Below are 21,728 nucleotides of genomic sequence, written 5' to 3'. Positions count from 1 at the left end.
AAAAAGAAAAAAGCCGGAAGTGGCGCTGTGGCTCAAGTGGTAGAGCGCTAGCCTTGAGCTGAAGAGCTGAGGGACAGCGTCCAGGCCCAGAGTTCAGGCCCCACGACCGGACCCAAAAAATATATATATATATTAGAATGTATATTTGTCAGTTTTTCATTCTCATGATCAAACATCTGACATAAAGACATAAAAGCAGGGTAAAAACAATGTTGGCTGGCAGTTCCAGAGGTTTCAGTCTTTGAATGGCTGACTCCACTGCTTTGGCCTGATGGAGAGGTCAGAACACCCTGATGGAGAGGACATGAGGAAGCAGAGCGGCAGCCAGGAAGCAAAAAGACAGGCAGGGAGGGCCTGGGATAAGATGTCGTCCCCTAGGACACACCCCAGTGACCTACTCCTCCAAGTAGACCCTACCTCAGAAAGCTTCATTCATCTCCCCAAAACACATCAGATTGTGACTCCATCAGTGGCTTAACCCTGATTAGATCAGAGCTCTCAGTGATCTAACTGCCTCACAGTGGCTCCATCCAGCTGGGGACCAAGCCTTCAGTGCTCAAGCTTTCCCGGGAACACATCACATCCAAACATAACAATTTTAAGGTACCAATACCTTAACTTTTAATAGAGAAAATAACAAGTAGAAAGAGTTATAAAAACTTAGAGAGGGCTGGGAATGTGGCTCAGTGGTAGAGTGCTTGCCTAGCATGAGCAAAACCCCGGGTTCAATTCCACAGTACTACATAAAAGCTGGAAATGGCACTGTGGCTCACATGGTAGAGTGCTAGCCTTGAGCAAAAGAAGCTCAGGGACAGTACCCAGGCCCTGAGTTCAAGCCCCAGGACTGGCCAAACAAAAACAAAAATTTAGAGAATGCCTAGCTCAGTACTCACCTTCCACTTTTCACCTCTGCCTGTTAACTTTATACTGGCAGATAATACCTTTAATGTCCATCTTTTTAAGTTAATTCTTTGGATTAGAACAGTATTTGTCAAACATTTTCACTCCTAATATTCCTGTCAAAGATCAAAAGGAAACCTTCATATTTAAGGGTATGCCCTAAAGAAAACATGGCTTAAGATTTCTAAACATTTTTGTATATCATATTCCATAACACCAACATTATAAGGGTCATGTGTGTTTTCTTGTGACTTTGTGTACCCCTTGTCACAATTTGTATTACAAATTGAGGAGCAAAGTGTTAGAATTTTCCTTGGTCTATTCAGAACACATTCAGTGAAGACCTTTGTCCAGGCACTGTGTTGATGACAAGATATCACAAGATCTCATCTTCATGGGCCTGACATAGTGCAGACACAACAATTAGTAGCAATAACATATAACTTAAGCAGGACCACACAGAATGCCATTTAGGATATGATGATTGAGCTAATTTCTGTCTTGAGATTCTATATAGAATCCTCAAATCCAAGCTGAATTCTGAATCAAAGTACTGTGTGTGTGTGTGTGTGTGTGTGTGTGTGTGTGTGTGTACTTTTTTTTTTTTTTAGCTAAAACACATGGATGTAGGTAGGACTAGGGATGGAGCTCAGTGGTAGAACAACTTGCCTGGCATGAGCCTAGGTCTTGAGTTCAGGTTTTTTTGTGTGTTTGTTTTGCCATCCTGGGGCTGGAACTCAAGACCTGGACACTGTCCTGAGCTTCTTGTGTTCAAGACTAGCATTGTATCACTTGAGCCACAGCACCACTTCAAGGTTGTTTTTTGGGGTTTTGTTTTGTTTTTCTATTTCTATGGTTCTGAGGAATTGAACCCAGGGCTTCATGCATGCCGGGCAAGCACTCTACCACTAAGCCACATTCCCAGTCTCAGTCTTGAGTTCTTACTGCAGCACAAAAAAAGGTCTGGGAGAGGTCTCGTGTAAGCTGTGAGAATGAAGGAACTGCAAGTTGTAAAGTTGGTCTGAGTGTCACAGGCAAAACAGAAGCCAATGAAAAAGATGCTGATGAAGTGGTTTCCATCTTAGATCTGTGTCTCTGTGACCAAATACCTGACATAAACAACTGAGGAAGGCTTTATTTTTATTTGCTCATGGTTTCAGGCAGCTTATCCATGGTTGCTTGGCCCCATGTGCTTTGGCAGAACATCATGTGATGTAGAAAGGTCTTTACCTCCTTGCAGACAGGAAGCTGAGAGCAAGAGAGGAAGGGGCCAGGGAGAAGAGATGCCCAAGAATTTACCCCTGTGACCTAACTCCTCCAGCTAGGTCTCACCTCTTAAAGTTTCTGGAATCTTCTAAAATAATTCTGCCAGCTAGGCAGCAGGCATTCAACACATGTGCTGTGGGGGACAGTTTATCATTTCCTATGGCCCTAGCAGCCACAAGGCCATGAGTTCAAACCCCAGTATTATCCCCCCAAAAGTCTGTTATAACCAACAAAAATGTTTCAGTAATACTTCAAAAAAGTACTTTAAATTCTGAGTAATATTATAAATTTATACATGTCATGATTCAAACCATAGCAATAAGACTACAAAGTTAGGGCCAAGCTGCCAGGTAGGGTTTTCCACTCCTTAGTCAAGAAAGATTCTCCCACCTTAAAAAGGTGGGCAAGCCAGGCACTGGTGGCTTATGTCTATAATCCTAGCTACTCAGGAGGCTAAAATCTAAGGATTGTGGTTTGAAGCCAGCCTGGGAAGGAAAGGTTTGTGACTCTTTATCTCCGGTTAACCACCAGAAAACCAGAAGTGGTGCTGTGGCTCAAAGAGTAGAGCACTAGCCTTGAGCGAAAGCTCAGGGCTAGTACCCAGGCCCTGAGTTCAAGCCCCACAAGTGACCAAAAAACAAACAAAAAAAAAGGTTGGCAAAAATTCATGAAACAATGGCTTCAAATACTTTTGAGCATCCAGAGTGGATAGTGATCCCTGAGAGGCATGATAGAAATGAGGTGAGCCCCTGTTTATTGCCTGGAAAGGCCTTAGGTCTTGCAGCAAGACCTAAGTGTCTGGTGATTGGCGAAAGCCAAGGCAGCTAGGACAGTGTACTTACAAAGTAGAAAGCATTACCTCACAGAGGGAGAACTGTGGGGAGATACAGAGAATTAGAGCAAAAGAACTCCAGCAAACCATATTCTGAGCTAAAGCAGGACCAGGGATAGTTCCTGTTGCCAAATGGAAAACCATAATTCATGTAGCATTGAGTCAAGAAATGTTTTTTGCTTCACAGTAGGGTAAAACTAACCAGAGACTAGCTACAAGAAACTAAAAAGCCTAAAAACAAAGCCCCCCCTCAAAAAAAATAAAGTTGTTTCTAATTAACTATATCTCAAGATAATGCTCAGTATTTACAGAAATATAAAATAGCCACCATCAAATTCTCAATAGATATCCTTCAATCAAAAATCACCAGGAATGCCAAAAAAATTTTAATGCCACCAATATAAAGCAGCAAAATGTAACCCATAACAAAGAGAAAAAATGCAATTGAAAGTAACTCAGAAATAACATGAACCTAGTAGATAGGACATTTCAGTGCTTAAAAGTATTTCTTGTGTTTTGGATTTGGTTTGAGAATGCTCCAAGGGTTCCTGTATGGGAAGCTTGGTCCTCAGTAGGTCATAGAAGGTACTAGAACTTTTCACTGCGCGGGGAGGGGAGAACCTAGTGGAAGATGGAGGACATCAAGGGTGCTGCTCCTGGATCTCTGGCTCCCATGTCCCCATGTTCTCTCCCTGCTTCTCATGGGCTCCTGCACTCCACCACAGTGCCTGCCATTGTATGCCACGCACCCAGGCCCTCACCAGAGCCGCACACATTAGACTACTCCATCTTGAACTTTACCTTAGCAGATAGAAGCAACAGAAAACAGACTAAGACCCAGCAAATGGGCCTGGTGTTTCATGACACTGTTTTCATAGTCCTGCAGAAAGAATATGACTCCATAAGCCCTTCACCATCCAAGCGAGCTCTTGACTGAAAACATGCATAAACTTCTTGTCCCTACCCCTCCCCTGACATAGTGCCTTGAACTGGATTCTCACCCACCCCCACTCCATTGTGGTCTGACTGTGGGGCTGGAACTGCAGAATGCATAGTTTGGACCCTTTCTGAGAAGACAGCTTGGGAGGCGCTCTGGCCTCCCTTGAGGAGATCCCTACAAACTGCCCTGCACCACACATTTGCCTGCCCAGCGTGTTTATGAAAAGGAAGAGCAAAACAATGGCACCTGTCTTCACATGCTTTCAACCAGGTGCAGTCAGTGGTAGACATAAGATGTCTTGAGTGCTAGTCACAAGCATTCATGACTGCTACCTCACCTGACAGAAGTTGTGATTGTGAACTACCCTACCTTCAGGTCATCCAGAAGTCATTCGGGATTGCAGACCTTATTGAGAAAGACTTGGGATATAAAAGTCAGGAAAAGATGTGACTGCAAAACCAGAGATTGGCATCGTTTGCTTTTTGAAGATAAAGTCAGCAACCATAAGCCAAGGAATTCGGGTGGCCTTTAACAAGGAAATTGAATCTTTGAAGCCCCAGAAAAAAAAGCCTTGCCTGATACCTTGATTTTAGACTGAACATCTCCAGAACTATAGGAGAAAAAAAAAATTGTGTGCTACTTCAAGCCACTAAGTTTGTGGTGATCTTTTTACAGCAGCAATAGAAAATTAATAGAAGCACAATCTGAGTCTCAGATTTTATAAAGCTTTTGTTAAGCACTTTCTGCTTAATGGGCACCAAAAGATCATCATCATCATTAAGGTTCCATATTTTGAATCTTTTTACCTCCATAGCCTGTTGAAGAAGTTGATCAACTACTGCTTTTAATTTAGAGTAAATGCCTGAATCAATTAAGGATGCTTTCTGTTGCCAGTAAAAAATGGGAATTTGTTGGCTGCAGTAACTGGAAAAGGATAAGGTTAAGAATCAAGGTGGCCCCAGCTACATTTCTGTGTGAATCGCTTGGCTCTGTTTTCTTCCCATTGTTAGCATCATCCTTGAACTCTGCCTCTCCATCTCAAGATCTCTGCCAGGAAGGTCTGGGGTTCTATACTGTGTGCTGTCACTGAACTATTCTGGACTAAGGTGACCCAGAAGCATTTCATATGTTGGTTCACTGAAAGCAGTCCAACTGGCAACTAGAGTCAATCTCAGCCAAACTGTTTGGGTATTTTATCCATTAGCAGAAGAGGTCATTATAATTCCCAAAAATCTGGTTGGTTTTAGCAGGAAAAAAGAGGCCAATAAATAGTTTTACTGGGCATGGGAAGGTGGCTCAGTGGTAGAGTGCTTGCCTTGCATGCATGAGGCCCTGGGTTCAATTCCTCAGCACCACATAAGAAAAATGCCGGAAGTGGCGCTGTGGTTCAAGTGGTAGCCTTGAGCTGAAGAGCTGAGGGACAGCGCCCAGGCCCAGAGTTCAGGCCACACGACCGGACACAAAAAAAAAAAAATAGTTTTACTGGACTAAAGAGTCTTACTTACATGGTTAACATGGTAGAGTACCTGCTTAGCAGCCACAAGGCCATGAATTCAAACCCCAATTTTATCCCCCAAAAAGTCTGTTATAGCCAGCAAAAATGTTTCAGTAATACTTCAAAATAGTACTTTAAATCCCAAGTATTAGTATAAATTTATACATATCATGAAAATTATGGATCTTATAGATCATTCAGAGGCATTTCAGAGACAGTCTTCAAGGAGTTTATAGTCTTTGTGAAAGTATCTGTCCTCTTTCCTCCCCTCTCTTCTCCTTTCCCCTCCCTTCCCTTCTCTCTCCTCTCTCCTCTCTTTTTCCCCTTCCCTGCCCCCAGCTTGGTGCTGATAATTACACAGTGGTGTAATAATCAGTGGTGTAATTATCAGTGACCTACTTGCCAACTTGTAAGGATATCTTCCCTTGTCGAACCGGTTTCTTCTACATCCTCCAACATGAAAGTCCTAATTGCAATGAATTAGACTCATGATAAAAGAAAACTTTATTAATAATTTTTGACATCTGTTATTGAGAACCTTAGTTTTGTTTTTGTTATTGTTGTTGTTCGTTGGGCTTAAACTCTGGGCCTGGGCACTGTCCCTGAGCTCTTCAGCTCAAGGAGGTGCTCTACCACTTGAGCCACATCACCATTTCTGGTTTTCTGGTGGTTAGTTGAAGATAAGAGTCTCATGCCTGGGCTGGCTTTGAACTGCAAACCTCTGATCTCAGCCTCTTGAGATCTAGGATTTTAGGTGTGAGCCACCAGTACCCAGTGAATCCTTGGTTTTTTAAACAGGTTAAATGTGCAACATACTTTGGAGACTTAGAGTGGACAATCACATTTGGAAATCTTTTTTTGGGGGGTGGGGGGAAGGGTCCTGTCGTGGGGCCTGAACTCTGGGCCTGGGCGCTGTCCCTCAACTCTTCAGCTCAAGGCTAGCGTCCTACCACTTGAGCCACAGCGCCACCTCTGGCTTTTTCTTTTTGCTTATGTGGTGCTGAGGAATTGACCCCAGGGCCTCAGGCATGCAAGGCAAGCACTCTACCACTGAGCCATCTTCCCAGCCCACATTTGGAAATCTTTAAAATTAAATTTGTAAACATAAAACATGGCCAGGGGCTGGGAAAGTGGCTCAGTGGTAGAGTGCTTGCCTTGCATGCATGAGGCCCTGAGTTCGATTCCTCAGCACCACATGAGCAGAAAAAGCCGGAAGTGGTGCTCTGGCTCAAGTGGTAGGGCGCTAGCCTTGAGCTGAAGAGCTGAGGGACAGCGCCCAGGCCCAGAGTTCAGGCTCCACGATCACCAAAAAAGTAAAAAATAAAAAAGTAAAACATGGCCCGGCGCTGGTGGCTCATGCCTGTAATCTTAGCTACTCAGGAGGCTGGGATCTAAGGATCGCAGTTTAAAGCTAGCCTGGGCCCTAACAATCTCCAGTTAACCACCTGAAAAGCGGAAGTGGTGCTGGCTCAAGTGGTAGAACACTAGCCTTAAGCTGAAGAGCTCAGGGACAGTGCCCAAGCCCAGAGTTCAAGCCCCATGACTGAAAAAAATAAAAATAAATAAATAAAACATGCTCAGATCAGTATATTAAGCACTATATTAAAGGTAGAAGTTTTTAGACAGCCAATATTTTTTCTTTTTATAGTGCATTCCCTTTAGGTGTTAGTTATCTGACAAATTCCTCCTGCAATAACTGTTGGTGTTAGAACTGCCTTGGGCAGCTAGCAGTGAGCAAGAGTTTTGTTCTGAGCTGACACTGAGAGGTGAAGGCCCTCAAAACCTCATTAGTTGAAAGAGAATTGGAGAAATGCAGTACTTACACTTTTACTATCTTTTTTGTGAATTGGCTTTATATAATTTATACATTGTCTTGACCAATTTTTTTTACTTTCACCATATGCAAGTGAGGTATAGCTGAAGGACCTCTGCCTCTTTACAGTTTTTTGTAGTAGTTAGAGTACTAGTTTCACAGCAGAGCCACTCAGGAGCTCTGATTAAACAAAACCTGTTCAGATGTCTGTCTGTCTCCCTGCAGTAAAGTCAGCATATCTGGGAACTTCTCCAGGCAGTTCTCGCAAGCCCCAGAGCATAACTCAAAAAGAGCCCAGTGAGAAAATGAGACAGATGCATTGTGGAAAGTACAGAAGGTACCAGCCAGTGTCTCACAGGGTATTAGGCTTGTCAGAAAAAGTTAGGGAGGCTGCCTTTAAAAAGGAAGTTTATATTTGTAACAAAAGTCATCCTAATCTCTGGCATGGTGATGGGAGGGTCTAGACTAAGCTCAGAACTCAAATAGATAGGAAATTAGTGTTCACTAATTCTGCAAATGGATGAGGACTAACAGCAGATACTTAATACAGATCTGAGGAATGAATATCTTAACTTACTTTAAAAGCCTGCCAGGTCCAGTATCTAGAGTCCATTTTGCATCCAAAGTAATTTCATACTTACTAAGTTTTCTCATTTCTCCATTTCATTATTAGTGGTACTCAATGCCAGGAAAGTACTTTTGAACCTATTTCCAGAAATGCTAGTAGGCCTGCAAGGCAGTGGGCTGTAGTGGGTCGGGTTGTCCCAGGAGACACTGCCTTTCTAAATGGAGTCTTTGGGCCAGTTCATGCACGTGCTGTGAGGAAGGGGAGTCCATCCAGGAAATACGGCTTTACAACAGCAGGCTGTCCACTGGGAAAACAAAGCTACACAAAGTACATCCCAGGTAGAGCACAGAGTTGCATAAAGGAGGATTTAGAAGACAGCTCAGGGGATTTTTCAAGTGTAATCCAGGGGTTGGGAAGACCTTAAGGAAAAAGCATAAAAGAACTTTAGGGAGTGGGGAGGACTTGAACTCACACTTCAGAAAGCCTGAAATTCTTTCCACTTATACATTCTAGTAGCCAAATGATCTTGGAACTAAAAATGTCCTGCAAACATCTACAAAGATATTTACTCAAGGAAATATATATTAAGCCAATGAGCTTTCATTGTTTTCCTTTGTTTTTGCTTTGAGGCTGAACTGGGATCCTCAAATCTCAGCCTCCTGAGTAGCTAGGATTACAGACAAGAGCCACTGTTGCTCAGCTTCAATTAGTAAAAATTTTAAAGGATTGAAAAAAGTATGTAAAAGGTGCTGGGAAGGTGGCTCAGTGGTAGAGCGCTTGCCTTGCATGCATGAGGCCCTGGGTTCAACTCCCCAGCACCACATAAGCAGGAAAAGAAAAAAAGCCAGAAGTGATGCTGTGGCTCAAGTGGTAGAGTGCTAGCCTTGAGCTGAGGGACAATGCCCAGGCCCAGAGTTCAGGCCCCATGACCAGACCAAAAAAAAAAAAAGTATGTAAAAAAGAATACATGGGCTGGGAAGGTGGCTCAGTAGTAGAGTGCTTGCCTTGCATGCCTGAGGCCCTGGGTTCGATTACTCAGCACCACATAAGCAAAAAGAAAAAAAGCCGGAAGTGGCACAGTGGCTCAAGTGGTAGAGCGCTAACCTTGAGCTGAAGAGCTGAGGGACAGCGCCCAGGCCCAGAGTTCAGGCCCCATGACCGGACCCCAAAAAAAAAAATACAGTCTCTTCCGTTCTAGTAGAATATAGAAATCAGTAAAATCTTGACACTCTGGTGGTCAAGGTAGGATCTTGACGTCGTAGCCAGCTTGGGCTACATACAAGGCCAGACCTGTCTTACTAACAAAACAGCAAGACAAAAGCACTCCAGCCTTTTTGTGAAGGGTGAGTTACAGTATCTGCTGAAACTTTACACAAGCATGTCCTTTGACACAGCAGTTCCGGTTCTGAATATCTCTGCTAGAGGAATAATTGAACATTTAAAGGAAGTATAGCTAAGAACATGGCTCCGTATAGAACTCCATCAGTGAGATAGAGAAGCCACATTTTGAGAGGTTGAATTGGGAGTCTTTGTTAGGAAGCTGGGGAAGAACTTGCAGCCCTGAATGCTCTTACTACAAAGCTTAAAGGCCACACCTACATCACAGCTGATGTCACTGTTCTGGGGACCAGCAAAGTTTGTCCTACTGAAGCAAGCAAGGGGAAACAATTGAGGACAACCAAGGACAAGTATTCTCTGCAGCAAAACTCTCCTGGAGCTAAACAACTCATGACATGCCTTCAATTCAAAGAATATTGCCTCTATAGTGCTTAACAACCCACAACACAGCTGCAGATCAAAGGAAATCCTGTGTCTCCTCTAGAGTTCATCATCCTATCACGAGATGCCCAAATAGCAACAAGAACAAGATGGCATTACTTAGATCCAGTATCTGTACTTCAGAGAGACCTCAGGCTCAGCCCCCAGCACTGCAAAGAAAAAAGGGAGGTACTATGTATCCACTAGTGTTTAGGAGGCATTGTTTGAATAGTTAACACCTAATAAAATTCTAATCAGTATGAGAATTAACATCTCGGCGTAAGTAGGAAAAAGATGATCTTTGGAACATGCATAATTATCTGTGATTTTACTGTGTGTTACATATACATTGTCCAAGAACCACTGGAGCCACAATAGACAAAAAAATAAAGAATTGTCTCCGTAACACAAAATTTATTTGTATAGAAGGGTGCACCATCAGCCAGAAATTTGGCAAACTGGCAGGCTACTCCTATTCACATAAGGTGACCATTGAAGAATTTTGAGATAAGATTGACAGTACATAAGTAATCTCAAAACATACCCAAACCCTCTCCTATTTTTTTTAAGGGCCAGGCAGAGTTTTTTTATTTATACTTCTTGTCACACTGACATTGAAAATGTCACATTGATTATTTCTTTGTATTTGGTTATACAAAAATCAAAGAAAAGACCCATATACTACCAAGCTCTGCTATTTCTTTTTTCTGGGGGGGGGGTTGGGGGAGGTCTGGTTGTGGGGCCTGAACTCAGCGCTGTCCCTCAGCTCTTCAGCTCAAGGCTAGCGCTCTACCACTTGAGCCACAGTGCCACTTCCAGCTTTTTTTTTCTGCTTATGTGGTGCTGAGGAATCGAACACAGGGCCTCATGCATGCAAGGCAAGCGCTCTACCACTGAGCCACCTTCCCAGCCCTCTGCTGTTTCTTGAACAATCTGAGGTGTGTCTTCTAAAGTGCGTCTTAACTCTATCTTGGAAAACCCAGTTTAGGCAAGCAAAGCTTTACATTTCATAAATCCTTCCTTATCCCAAAGCAGTTTCTGTTTTCCTTTCTGTACTTGATCTTGTCTTAGCTGAGTAATCAACAACAGTCTACCCACGTGACCAAAGCAGGAACTTTTTTTTTTTCCCTGTTGGTCGTGGGGCCTGAACTCTGGGCCTAGATACTGTCCCTCAGCTCTTCAACTCAAGGATAGCACTCTACCACTTTGAGCCACAGTGCCACTTCTGGCTTTTTTTGCTTATGTGGTGCTGAGGACTCGAACCCAGGGCCTCATGCATGCAAGGCAAGCACACTACCACTGAGCCACCTTCCCAGCCCAAGCAGGAAGGTTTAAGCAGTCCACTTTATTAGGAAGGATCAAGCAGATAGAAGGGAAAAAAGGGGACAGAGACTTTAACAGATCAGATCAAACTTTAATCATTGCTGAAGAGGAATGCTAAGTAACAGGAAACAGTCAGCTACAAGGGGTCTAGAATTTACATACAGTTAAATAAGGGAAGTTACTGATTGTGAAATAAATGGGGTAGTTGCAGTAAAAAGTTCCACCCACAGCAATGCATACTCTCAGGGGGTAAGTGGTAGTGAAGTAAGTGTGTGTGTGTGTGTGTGTGTGTGTGTGTGTGTGTGTGTGTGTGTGTGTGGTTCCACCCACAGCAATGCATACTCTCAGGGGGTAAGTGGTAGTGAAGGGGTGTGTGGGTGTGTGTGTGGGTGTGTGTGCGCGCGCGTGTGTGTGGTAGTGAAGGGGTGTGTGCGTGTGTGTGTGTGTGGATTTGAACTTAGGGTCTGAGTGTTGTCCTTTTGTTCAAGGCTAGCCCTTTACCACTTTGAGCGTCTCACAAGGACTTACCTGCCCAGGCTGCCTTTGAACTGAGAACCACAGATCTCATCCTCCTGAGTAGCTAGGATTACAGCATAAGCCACAAGCACCTGGCAGTCCCTGAAAATTATTAGCTAGTGTTTATACCAGATAGCAATTTCAGGCCATGGCTGTTTTATTGAAACAGTATCTTCGGTGTCTTTCTGTTAACAAAAATTTGCATCTGCCTTTCTATAGGATGGAAACCGACTACAACCCCATGGAGCTAAGCAGTGTGTCGGGGTTCGAAGACAGCTCGGAGCGTAATGGTTTTGAAGGAACTGATGTGAAGGACATGCGGCTAGAGGCAGAAGCAGTAGTGAATGACGTCCTCTTTGCTGTTAACAACATGTTTGTCTCAAAAAGCCTGCGCTGCGCAGATGACGTGGCCTATATCAATGTGGAGACAAAGGAAAGGAACAGATACTGCCTAGAGCTCACTGAAGCAGGGCTGAGGGTAACTCTTCTTTTTAGAAAAAAAGAAAAAATAATAAATCCAAACCAATCTATTAGAAAGGGATGGGGCAGGCTGGGAATATGGCTTGTCAAGCATGCATGAAGCCCTGGATTTGATTCCTCAGTACCACATAAATAGAAAAAGCCAGAAGTGGTGCTGTGTCTCAAGTGGTAGAGTGCTAGCCTTAAGCAAAAGAAGCTCAGGAACAGTATCCAGGCCCTGACTTCAAGCCCTAGGACTGTAAAAGAAAAAAAAAAAATCAGGCTGCCTATAATCGTAGCTACTCAGGAGGTTGAGATCTGAGGATCGTGGTTCAAAGCCAGCCCGGGCAGGAAAATCCATGAGACCCTTGTCTCCAGTAAACTACTTAGAAAGCTGGAAGTGGTGCTGTGGCTCAGGTGGTAGAGTGCTAGCCTTGAGCAAAAAGAAGCTCAGGAACAGTGCCTAGGCCTAGAGTTCAAGCCCCAGGACTGGCAGAAAAAAATGAAATCAGGCATAGAGGTGAACAGCTGTGGTCCTAGCTGTTCAGGAGGCAAAATTAGTACAAGACCTGAACTCACCAATCCTTCTGGACCACTCCTTCTAAAATACAGTTCTGAAAACTGTAGTGGATTTTAAATAGAAATAGGCAAAGAAAAGTAGAAAAAGTGGATCTGACACCAAAATCAGAAATGAAATTCATTGATGAATGACCAGGAAACCATCATAATTTGGCTAATTCTCCAAATTGCCTGAAGTGAAAGAGAAGTAGTTTTGATAATCAGAAATCTTAAATGTGAGTGATACTGGGTGAGTCATCTTATCCTAGGGCCCTGCGTCTTCATCTAAAACCTAGAGGCAGAGACAGACACAGAAAGAGAGAAGAGAGAGGTATAAGATTGAGGGGTGATTAAATAAATAAAGGATATTTTTTTAAAAATCTGGACCAGCTGTAAAAAGCTGTCATGTAATAGGTGCTCAAATATTTTTCACTTTAGTTGACTTGGCATTATCAAGCTCCTGTCCTGTGTCAGTAGTAAGACATTATCCCAGTCTACCAGGAAGATTAGTCTATCAAGAACAAGAGAAAGGAAGATAGAAGTGTACAGTATTACAGAGTGCTGTAGGAATAGGAATTCCCTTTAACACTAGCTACTCAGGAGGCAAAAAGGTCGAGAGACCCCCATCTCAGCCAGTGTACCTATCATCACAGCTCTTCCAGAAGCTGAAGTGAGAAGGATAATAGTTCCACACAAATCCATGGCAAAAAAAAAAAAAAATTGCAAAACTCCATCAAAAGAGAAAAGGCTATGTATAGTGATGAACATGTGTCCTCCCAGCCCCACAGGAAACATACCCAGGATTGCAGGCCAGGCAAAATGTGAGACCCTAGCTCAAAATAACCAGAGTAAGCCGGATATGGGTGGCTCACATCTGTAATCCTAGCTACTCAGGAGGCTGAGATATGAGGATCATGGTTCAAAGTCAGCCCGGGCAGGAAAGTGTGAGATTAGCTTCAGTTAACCACAAAAAAAAAAAAAGCCGGAAGTAGAGCTGTGGCTCACATGATAGAGTGCCAGCCTTCAGGACAATGCCTGGACCCTGTGATCCAGCCCTAGTAACCAATCCAAAAATAAACAGTAAATTTATAGATTAGTTTTTTTAAAATCAATGATTCCAAGCAAAGAAAGTGTGTAAGATAAATAAATAAAACCTTTAAATTTTATAGATTCCTCTAAAGGAACATTTTGCTTGTGTTCCTATGTCATATGTTATAAATTACTTAAAGCCTTAAAAATGTATTTAAACGTGGCTATTCTGTTGATTGAAGAGGAGCATTATTAGAGAATGGTGCAGGCAAGCACTTGGATTGTGCCTTCTGGGAAGATAGACACAAGTCATTATATCTGTTCCGTCTTTTCTCTTGTAGGTGGTTGGTTATGCCTTTGATCAGGTGGATGATGATTTGCAGACACCCTACCATGAAACAGTCTACTCCTTGTTGGATACACTCAGCCCTGCCTACCGGGAAGCATTTGGCAATGCATTGCTTCAGAGACTGGAAGCTTTGAAAAGAGATGGACAGTCATGACCCAGCTTCTTCCTTTAAAGGGAGTGGCTGCTGGTTCCGAATATTAACAGAAAACTTGAACTTCTTGCCTATGATCACAGTAGAAAACACATCTTTGGTTTTGTGTGTTTATCATTTGCTTCAGATTTAGGCTTTTAACTCAGAACATGATTGACAAATGAGTTGTCTCAGTTTCTGACTCATTAAGGGAATTGTGAGGCCATGGCTAAGACACCATTATTAACATTCAGATTCCTTTACACAGTTTCTCTGCATTTCAAACCCTAATCAGTATCTCATTCTCTTACCACAGGGCTTTGAAGCTGCCAGCACTCTCTTTTACATAGGAAATTCTAGATTTGCACAGTAATATAGGAATTAGAATTACCTAACTTCAAACTTGGATTCAGCCTGCTAAATCAGGGGTTTACTACTAGCTTGGACTGACTTTGTAGTGATTGTTTTGCTACTAGCCTTATTGGAAACAAAACGATCCCCTGCACAAATTTTGAAATTCACTAGTTTACTTATTCTGCTTATATTACTAATACAGACTGATAAAGGAGGATTCCTTATCTAATAATTACTTACTAGTGCTTAACTAATAGTAAGTGAAAATGAACTGAAATAGTTCTGCATTCCTTGTTTGCAACCGCCAGCCAACTAAGCAGAGGAAAAACCGTTAGCAAATGAATGTAATAATTACTTGTTTCCAAGATATCTAAGCACATGAGCAAATACAGGAACAGGCTCCATTCTCAACAAAAAGCATCCTCAGTGTATATTATTTCAAAGAAAGAAGCTTCTGGTTTCCTAGAAGACAATATTTTGGCCTGTGTTGATTCTTATTCTGAATGTTTGTTTACATAATGTACAGTATATATATATATTCAGAAAGTATTTTTGCTTCAACGTTTCCTTTCTATGATGTAGTGCTTTGGTACTCCCACGGGACCCCTCCCCCCCATTTAGCGGACAGTGTTCTGTCTCAGTGCTCAGTGTACAGTGTCATATGAGTGCATTGTATGGGTTTGAAACCAAAGGATGAATGAAGCATTCAGAGACTTCATATTTGAAAAAGAGATACTCTGTATTTTATATTTTGTTACAAGTACTGATCTTTATAAACTTACTAAAAACAGTACCATGCTGCTACATATTTTCAAATACATGCTGAACAGTGAGGACTGAGAAGTAGTTTTTCAGTCACCTAAAGCAGCCACTGTAGAAATGTTGAGCTAAAATTTTGCATCTGGATGCACCTTCATAAACATGTCATTTGCAGATTTTTTTAAGTTATTTTACAGTAGACAATTTTAGGCTCCAAAGATCTTACGAAAGCTTGGGATGTAGCTCAGGGTAGAGCACTTCCCTAGCATGCTGAGGCCCTGGGTTCAACCCCTGGGACTGGTGGGGGGGCAGGGGGGAGATGATGTGGACCAGAGCAAAATAAAGGGTTGAAGTTCATTTGTGTCAATGTTCACAGATTTCTCTGGACCGTTGGGTTGTGTATGGTCATGCATGGTCATCCTCTGCACTGTTGTCAGATGCTTAACTGTTCAGAAATGAAGTCTTAACTTCAGGTTGAACTCTCTCATGCTTAAACTCAGGCTAAGTGTAAATGATATTTGTAAAGTTTGAATAAAATCCTGTTTACTCACTTTTGAGTTAAGTATGAAGGAAAGTAATTGTACATTTAAAATTGAAATTGTTCATTTTGTGATAAATGATTGATTCCAAGAACTTCTGTCTCTGTTTTTGAATTGCTAAAATTTTATTACTATGGAAGAGGAATAAGAAATCAGTATATGGTCTGGGAATGTGGCTTAGTGGTAGAGTGCTTGCCTAGCATGCATGAAGCCCAGAGTTTGATTGAATTCCTGAGTACCACATAAGCAGAAAAAACCAGAAGTGGTGCTGTGGCTCAAGTAGAGCGCTAGCCTTGAGCACAGAGAGTCTCTGGGACAGAGCCCAGGCCCTGAGTTCAAGGCCCAGGAAAAGAAAAAGAAAAAATAAATCAGGACTTTAGTGAAACTACATAGATACAGAAGAGGCCTAATCACTAAATCTTCCACTTACACCATTGGAGGAATGTAACCTTACTTTACTTCTAAGGGAAAAGCAAAGTCTTAAAATTAACAGAAATCAATAAGAAAATAGAAAAAAATTAAAGAATAGAACAACAGGAAAATAGTATAATCAGACAACTCAGAAAAAAATGCACAGATGTCCAAGGAACGCTTGAAAGATGTTCTGAATAGAAAAAAATATATGGAGAAAAAATAATACGAGAAGGAAGTATTTAAAATAACTGGGCTTACAGCGGATAGAGACTAATGGAAGGAAGTGGATGTGATCAAAGTAAATTACATGCATGTAAAAGAAAATGGGAGCCAGGCACTAGTAGCTCACACCAGTAATCTTAGCTACTAAGGAGGCTGAGATCTGAGGACCATGGTCCAAAGACAACCCAGGCAAGAAAGTCCATAAGACTCTTCAGTTCACCACCAGAAAACCAGAAGTGAAGTTGTGGCTCAAAGTGGTAGAGCACTAGCCTTGAGCAAAAAAGCTAAGGGATAGTACTGAGGCCCTGAGTTGAAGACTAACCAATGAAAATGGGACCTTTTCACTTAGTTGTTTTTCAGATGCTCTTATTTAAATAACCAGAATTTCATGAGGGGCATGCTTACATTTGGTTAGAAACCTTTCTTGAAATATTTGTAAGAGAGCTTTTGCAAACAGCTAGTGGATAGTGCCAGGCACGATGGCATGTATCTGTAGTCTCAGCTACTTGGAGGGCTGAGGGAGGAGAAGCACAAGTTTGAGACAGTTGGGCAATTTTGGAGACTCAACAGGCTGAGACTATGGTAACAGGCTTGTCTGGCAGGTGCAAGGCCCTGAGTTGTATCCTCAAAACTGGCGGGGGTGGGGAGAGGAGGTGGTAAAATGGTGTGGTTTGTGTTTGTACTGACTGGGGTTTGAATTTGAGGCCTGAATACTGTCCCTTAGCTTTTTCACTCAAGGATAGCACTTTACCACTTGAACCACAGCCCCTTTTTTGTGTTTTTGCTGCTTGCTTAGAAGTAAGAGTCACAGACTTTCCTGCCCAACCCGGCTTTGAATCACAATCCTCAGATCTTCTGAGTGAATAGCTAGGATTACAGGCATGAATGAGTCACCAATACTTGGCAAGAAAAAGTTTTTAAAATGTTGGTAGCACAGGGAAATGATTCAAAAGATTAAACACTACAAAAGGCATTTGCTTTTCTCCAGTGAAAACTTGGCAAGCTCTAAAAGGGCAAATTATGCTCTATCCTTCTGATGGAAAAACATGATATTCCATGATTGAAACTGAAAAGAGTAATGTGGAAAAATATGCTACATAAAAATTAGAATATATTTGGGCGCCGGTGGCTCACACCTGTAATCCTAGATACTCGGGTGGCTGAGATCTGAGGATCGAGGTTCAAAGCGAGCCCCGGTAGGAAAGTCTGTGAGACTCTTATTTCCAATAAACCACTCAAAAACTGGAAGTGGCGCTGTGGCTCAAGCAGTAGAGCGCTTGCCTTGAGCTGAAAAGCACAGGGACAGCGCTCAGGCCCCGAGTTCAAGCCCCACTACTGACCAAAAAACAACAAAAAAATTAGAATATAAAACTGTATAATCTATTTTCAAAATTCATGTGAGGGGCTGGGAAGGTGGCTCAGTGGTAGAGTGCTTGCCTTGCCGGCATGAAGCCCTGGATTCAATTCCTCAGCACCACTTAAGCAGAAAAAGCTGGAAGTGGTGCTGTGTGGCTCAAGTGATAGAGCACTAGCCTTGAAGAGCTGAGGGACAGCGCCCAGGCCCAGAGTTCAGGCCCCATGACCAACCAAAAAAACAAAAAAAAAAAAATATGATACAAGAAATCAAAATAGTTTGAAACATTGTTCGCAATAGGTGATAAAATCTTGCTTAATATTCTTTCACATTTTCTACATTTGCTTTTATGAACTAATAAGAAGGAAATTCCTGATTGAAGGTACATTTCAGTGCTAGAGCTTAGTAGGCTCTACCTTCAAACCCCAGAACCAAAATTAGCAGCAAGAGGATTAATTCAGTAGCTGTGGGATTTAAGCAAGAAGCATTGTTGAGTTGCATCTGCCTCCCAAGAGATCATGACCATGAAAAAAATCGCACATCTTTTCCCATAATGACCTCCTTTCCTTGTAGGTCCAGTCATTACACTTCCCAAACGGCAAGCAGCTGCTGGTTGGGTACTGAGCAGGAGCTTCTTCCATGGCAGCCTGCACTATGCTCTCTCCAGTTTTCAAAAACATGGTGTTGTCTGGTTGCTAAAAGGAAATAAGAGGGGACAGAGAGGTTCTGGAACATGCAGATTGATTCCAGAACTCCCTTACATACACACACACACACAACTGACCTATTTCCTATTTACCTATCTTCATAGAAAATGCAGACTAGCCGGGCGCTGGTGGCTCACGCCTGTAATCCTAGCTACTCAGGAGGCTGAGATCTGAGGATCGCGGTTCAAAGCCAGCCCGGGCAGGAGAGACCGTGAGACTCCTATCTCCAATAAACCACCAGAAAACCGGAAGTGGTGCTGTAGCTCAAGTGGTAGAGCGCTCGCTTTGAGCTGAAGAGCTGAGGGACAGCGCCCAGGCCCAGAGTTCAAGCCCCACGACTGACAAAAAAAAAGAAAATGCAGACTAAAAATGAGCAATCAAGTGACATTTTAGAATATTTCAATAAGTCATTTAAAAGAATGCCAAGGTATGTTTACTCCAAGTTTTGCACTAGTTTTATGAAAATATTTACATTTAAACTAACAAGACTTTCTTGTGGTATGAAATCACAATAAGCTTACACATGTCCAGTTTCCATCAGTTTATCGAAATGAAGTTTTGTGGGACTTGGGATTTTGTGTGTGTGTGTACTAGGGTTTAAACTCAGGCATGAGCCCTGAACCTTAGCTTTTTCACTTAAGGCAAGCATTCTACTACTTAAGCCATACCTCCACTTCCAGTTTTTGCTGATTAATTGGAGATAAGAGTCTCCCAAGATGTTCCTGCCCAAGATGGCTTTGAACCACAGTCCACAAGTCTCAGACTCCTGAGTAATGAAGTTTAAACAATATGCATAAAAATAGGGGGCAAAAACCGGAATGTACTTGTTTGATTTTGCAGCACCAGGGATGGAACCCAGTGCCCACACATGCCAGCCAAGTGCTCTACCAGTTGAACTAACTCCACAGTTCTAAAACGATTTAATAAAAAAAAATTTGTTGAAGTGTGCCTCAACCTTACTAAAAGCAAACAATCTTTTTATCAATGGAAAACACTTTAGAAAATGCATGTACATGTTTTCTCTAATCCTAATAGCCCTTTTAGGCTGGGGGGCATAGGTCACTCCTGGTCTGCAACCAAGTTAAAAGCTCATGGAAGGATAAAAACATTGGTCCCATCACCCACAGACGGTTTCAGTGCTGCAGCTCCAAGCTCTCAAAACCCTGGAACACATCTGTTTGAAAGCACCCATGAAACAAGGGCCAGGAGTAATGGCTTGTGCATATAACCTAATCCACTCAGCTGAAAAAGAAGCATCATGGGTTACATATTCAGGCCCTGATGAAAGAAGGAAAGAAAGGGAGAGAGAGGAAAAAAAGAGAAAAGAAAGAAGGAAGGAAGGACACACAATACAACCGCTATATTAAGTGTTGACCGTACATTTATTTAATAAGCTAATATTTAAAACAAGCAGGCGCCAGTGGCTCATGCCTATAACCTAACTACTCAAGAGGCTGAGATCTGAGGATCATGGTTCAAAGCCAGCCCAGGCAGGAAAGTCCATGAGACTCTTATCTCCAATAAACCACTAGAAAACCGGGAGTGGAGCTGTGGCTCAAAGTAATAGAGCACTCGCCTTAAGCAAAAGAGCTGAGCTGACAGTGCCCAGGCCCTGAGTTCAAGCCCCACGACTGACCAAAGAAAGAAAGAAAGAGAGCAAACCGGAAGTGGCGCTGTGGCTCAAGTGGTAGAGCGCTCGCCTTGAGCTGAAGAACTGAAGGACAGCGCCCAGGCCCAGAGTTCAAGCCCCACCGCCGACAAAAAAGAAAGAAAGAAAGAGAGCAAACTATTTCTCTGTAAGACTATCTCAAAACAATCGAAGGGATCCATTCATTTGCACAGCCTCTGAGGTCCAGTCATTAAAGAAGCCGAATATCTTGGCATCTGTCAGCCGCTTCAGCGACCGCCGTCTAAGCCTCATCCTTTTGGGAATGTGGCACCGATGGCCTCTAGCGGAGCTGCTAAGGTGACACCCACTTGCGCCCGCAGGCAGTGGAGCTCGCCCACGCCGTGGCTCCCGAGCCCCGCTCCCCACAGCCCCGTGCCACCCTTTCCTGCGTAGCTGCGAATGGCCCCGTCCTCCGCGGCACCCGTGGCTCCACAGCCAACGCCCACTGTCGTCCGGTCAGGGGGTCCCTGGGCTGTGTCCTCAGTTTCCACACGAAGGAGAGGAAGGGGAACAGCGACCACACAGTCCTGACGATGAGGGGCTTCCAGAAAGTGCGGAGGGCACGCGGAGGACGGCGGATCCGCGCGAGTCCGGGCTGCAAAGCGCTGTCACGCCAGCACCCTTGCCTCCAGCCCTTGGGGAGGCCGCCAGAGAGGCGCCCCGCCCCCGAGGGCCGAGCCCCGCCCCGATCGGAGCAGCCACGCCCCCGAGGGCCGGGAACACCTCCTTCCTGAACGCCACGCCCCTTCGCAGCTAGCAGTTACGCCCCGAGGGCTGGGAGCCCCTCCCTTCCCATAACGCCACGCCCCCTCACGGCTTGCAGACCCGACTCCAGGGCCGGAGCCCCGCCTTGCACGACCGCACAAGGCCACGCCCCGAGCCCCGCCCAGCCCCGCCCTCAGAGAGACTGACAGGCCTAGCCTCTCCCGGCTCAGGCTTGCCTCCTTAGCAACCAACGCGACTCTTTCACCTTAGCAACCAGCGCAGCTACTACCATGGGCGAAGAGGAAGGTGCTAACCAGGCCGAAAGAGTTATCCGAATCCAGAGAGTGTTTATAAACCTGCTGGACACCTACAGCAGCAGAAACATTGGAAAGGTGAGCGGCAGCGACCCAGAGCCAGCCTCCCTCACCCGGTCCCCAGTCCATGTCCCGGGGCCTCCCCAGGGGAGGCCCTACGGCCTGGGCACCATCAGGGCCTCCAGGACCCCAGTACACAGCCAGCCTCGGTAAGTCCCCCCACCTGGAAGGAAGCCCAGGTGTTTGGAGACTTGCAAAAGGAGAAAAGATACAAACAAATCTAAACACAGAAACTTTTTTTTTTAAAGAAAAGAATTAAAGGGGTTGGGAAGGTAGCTCAGTGGTAGAGTGCTTGCCTTGCATGCCTGAGGCCCTGGGTTCGATTCCTCAGCACCACATAAGCCGGAAGTGGCGCTGTGGCTCAAGTGGTAGAGCGCTAGGCTTGAGCTGAAGAGTTGAGGGACAGCGCCCAGGCCTAGAGTTCTGGCCCCATGACCGGACCCCTTCACCCCCAAAAAAAGCATTAAAAATGACAGGATAGGCTGGGGATGCAGTTCAGTGGCAGAATGCATGTTTAGTATGCACAAACCCCTGGGTTCAATGCACAGGACCTTCCACCTACCCATAAAGGGACAAAACAGTCTTATTTTATTGATGTAGCTACAGAGAGAGACAGCATATGGAGAAAAACAAGATAGGTATATATCAGATAGATGTCATATATATATATATATATATATATATATATATATATA

General features: G+C 43.7%; 2 protein-coding genes across 2 annotated transcripts in view; both read left to right on the top strand.

The window, feature by feature from the left end:
* The window catches only part of Gskip (GSK3B interacting protein), a 19,921-nt gene extending 5,800 nt beyond the window's left edge, over positions 1–14,121 (top strand). The window contains exons 2-3 of the mRNA XM_013017891.1: positions 11,631–11,889; positions 13,799–14,121. Coding sequence (XP_012873345.1) covers positions 11,632–11,889; positions 13,799–13,960 — 420 coding nt within the window. The 5' untranslated portion in view covers position 11,631 and the 3' untranslated portion in view covers positions 13,961–14,121. The remainder of the gene's footprint in view (positions 1–11,630; positions 11,890–13,798) is intronic.
* Positions 14,122–20,949: 6,828 nt separating this feature from the next.
* Ak7 (adenylate kinase 7) overlaps positions 20,950–21,728 on the top strand; it is a 71,249-nt gene continuing 70,470 nt past the window's right edge. The window contains exon 1 of the mRNA XM_013013169.1: positions 20,950–21,051. Coding sequence (XP_012868623.1) covers positions 20,950–21,051 — 102 coding nt within the window. The remainder of the gene's footprint in view (positions 21,052–21,728) is intronic.

This window comes from Dipodomys ordii, unplaced genomic scaffold (assembly GCF_000151885.1).
Source record: "Dipodomys ordii isolate 6190 unplaced genomic scaffold, Dord_2.0 Scaffold2, whole genome shotgun sequence".
Classification (NCBI taxonomy): domain Eukaryota; kingdom Metazoa; phylum Chordata; class Mammalia; order Rodentia; family Heteromyidae; genus Dipodomys; species Dipodomys ordii.
Note: the sequence above shows the minus strand (reverse complement) of the source record. Positions and strands in the feature narration are given on the sequence as shown.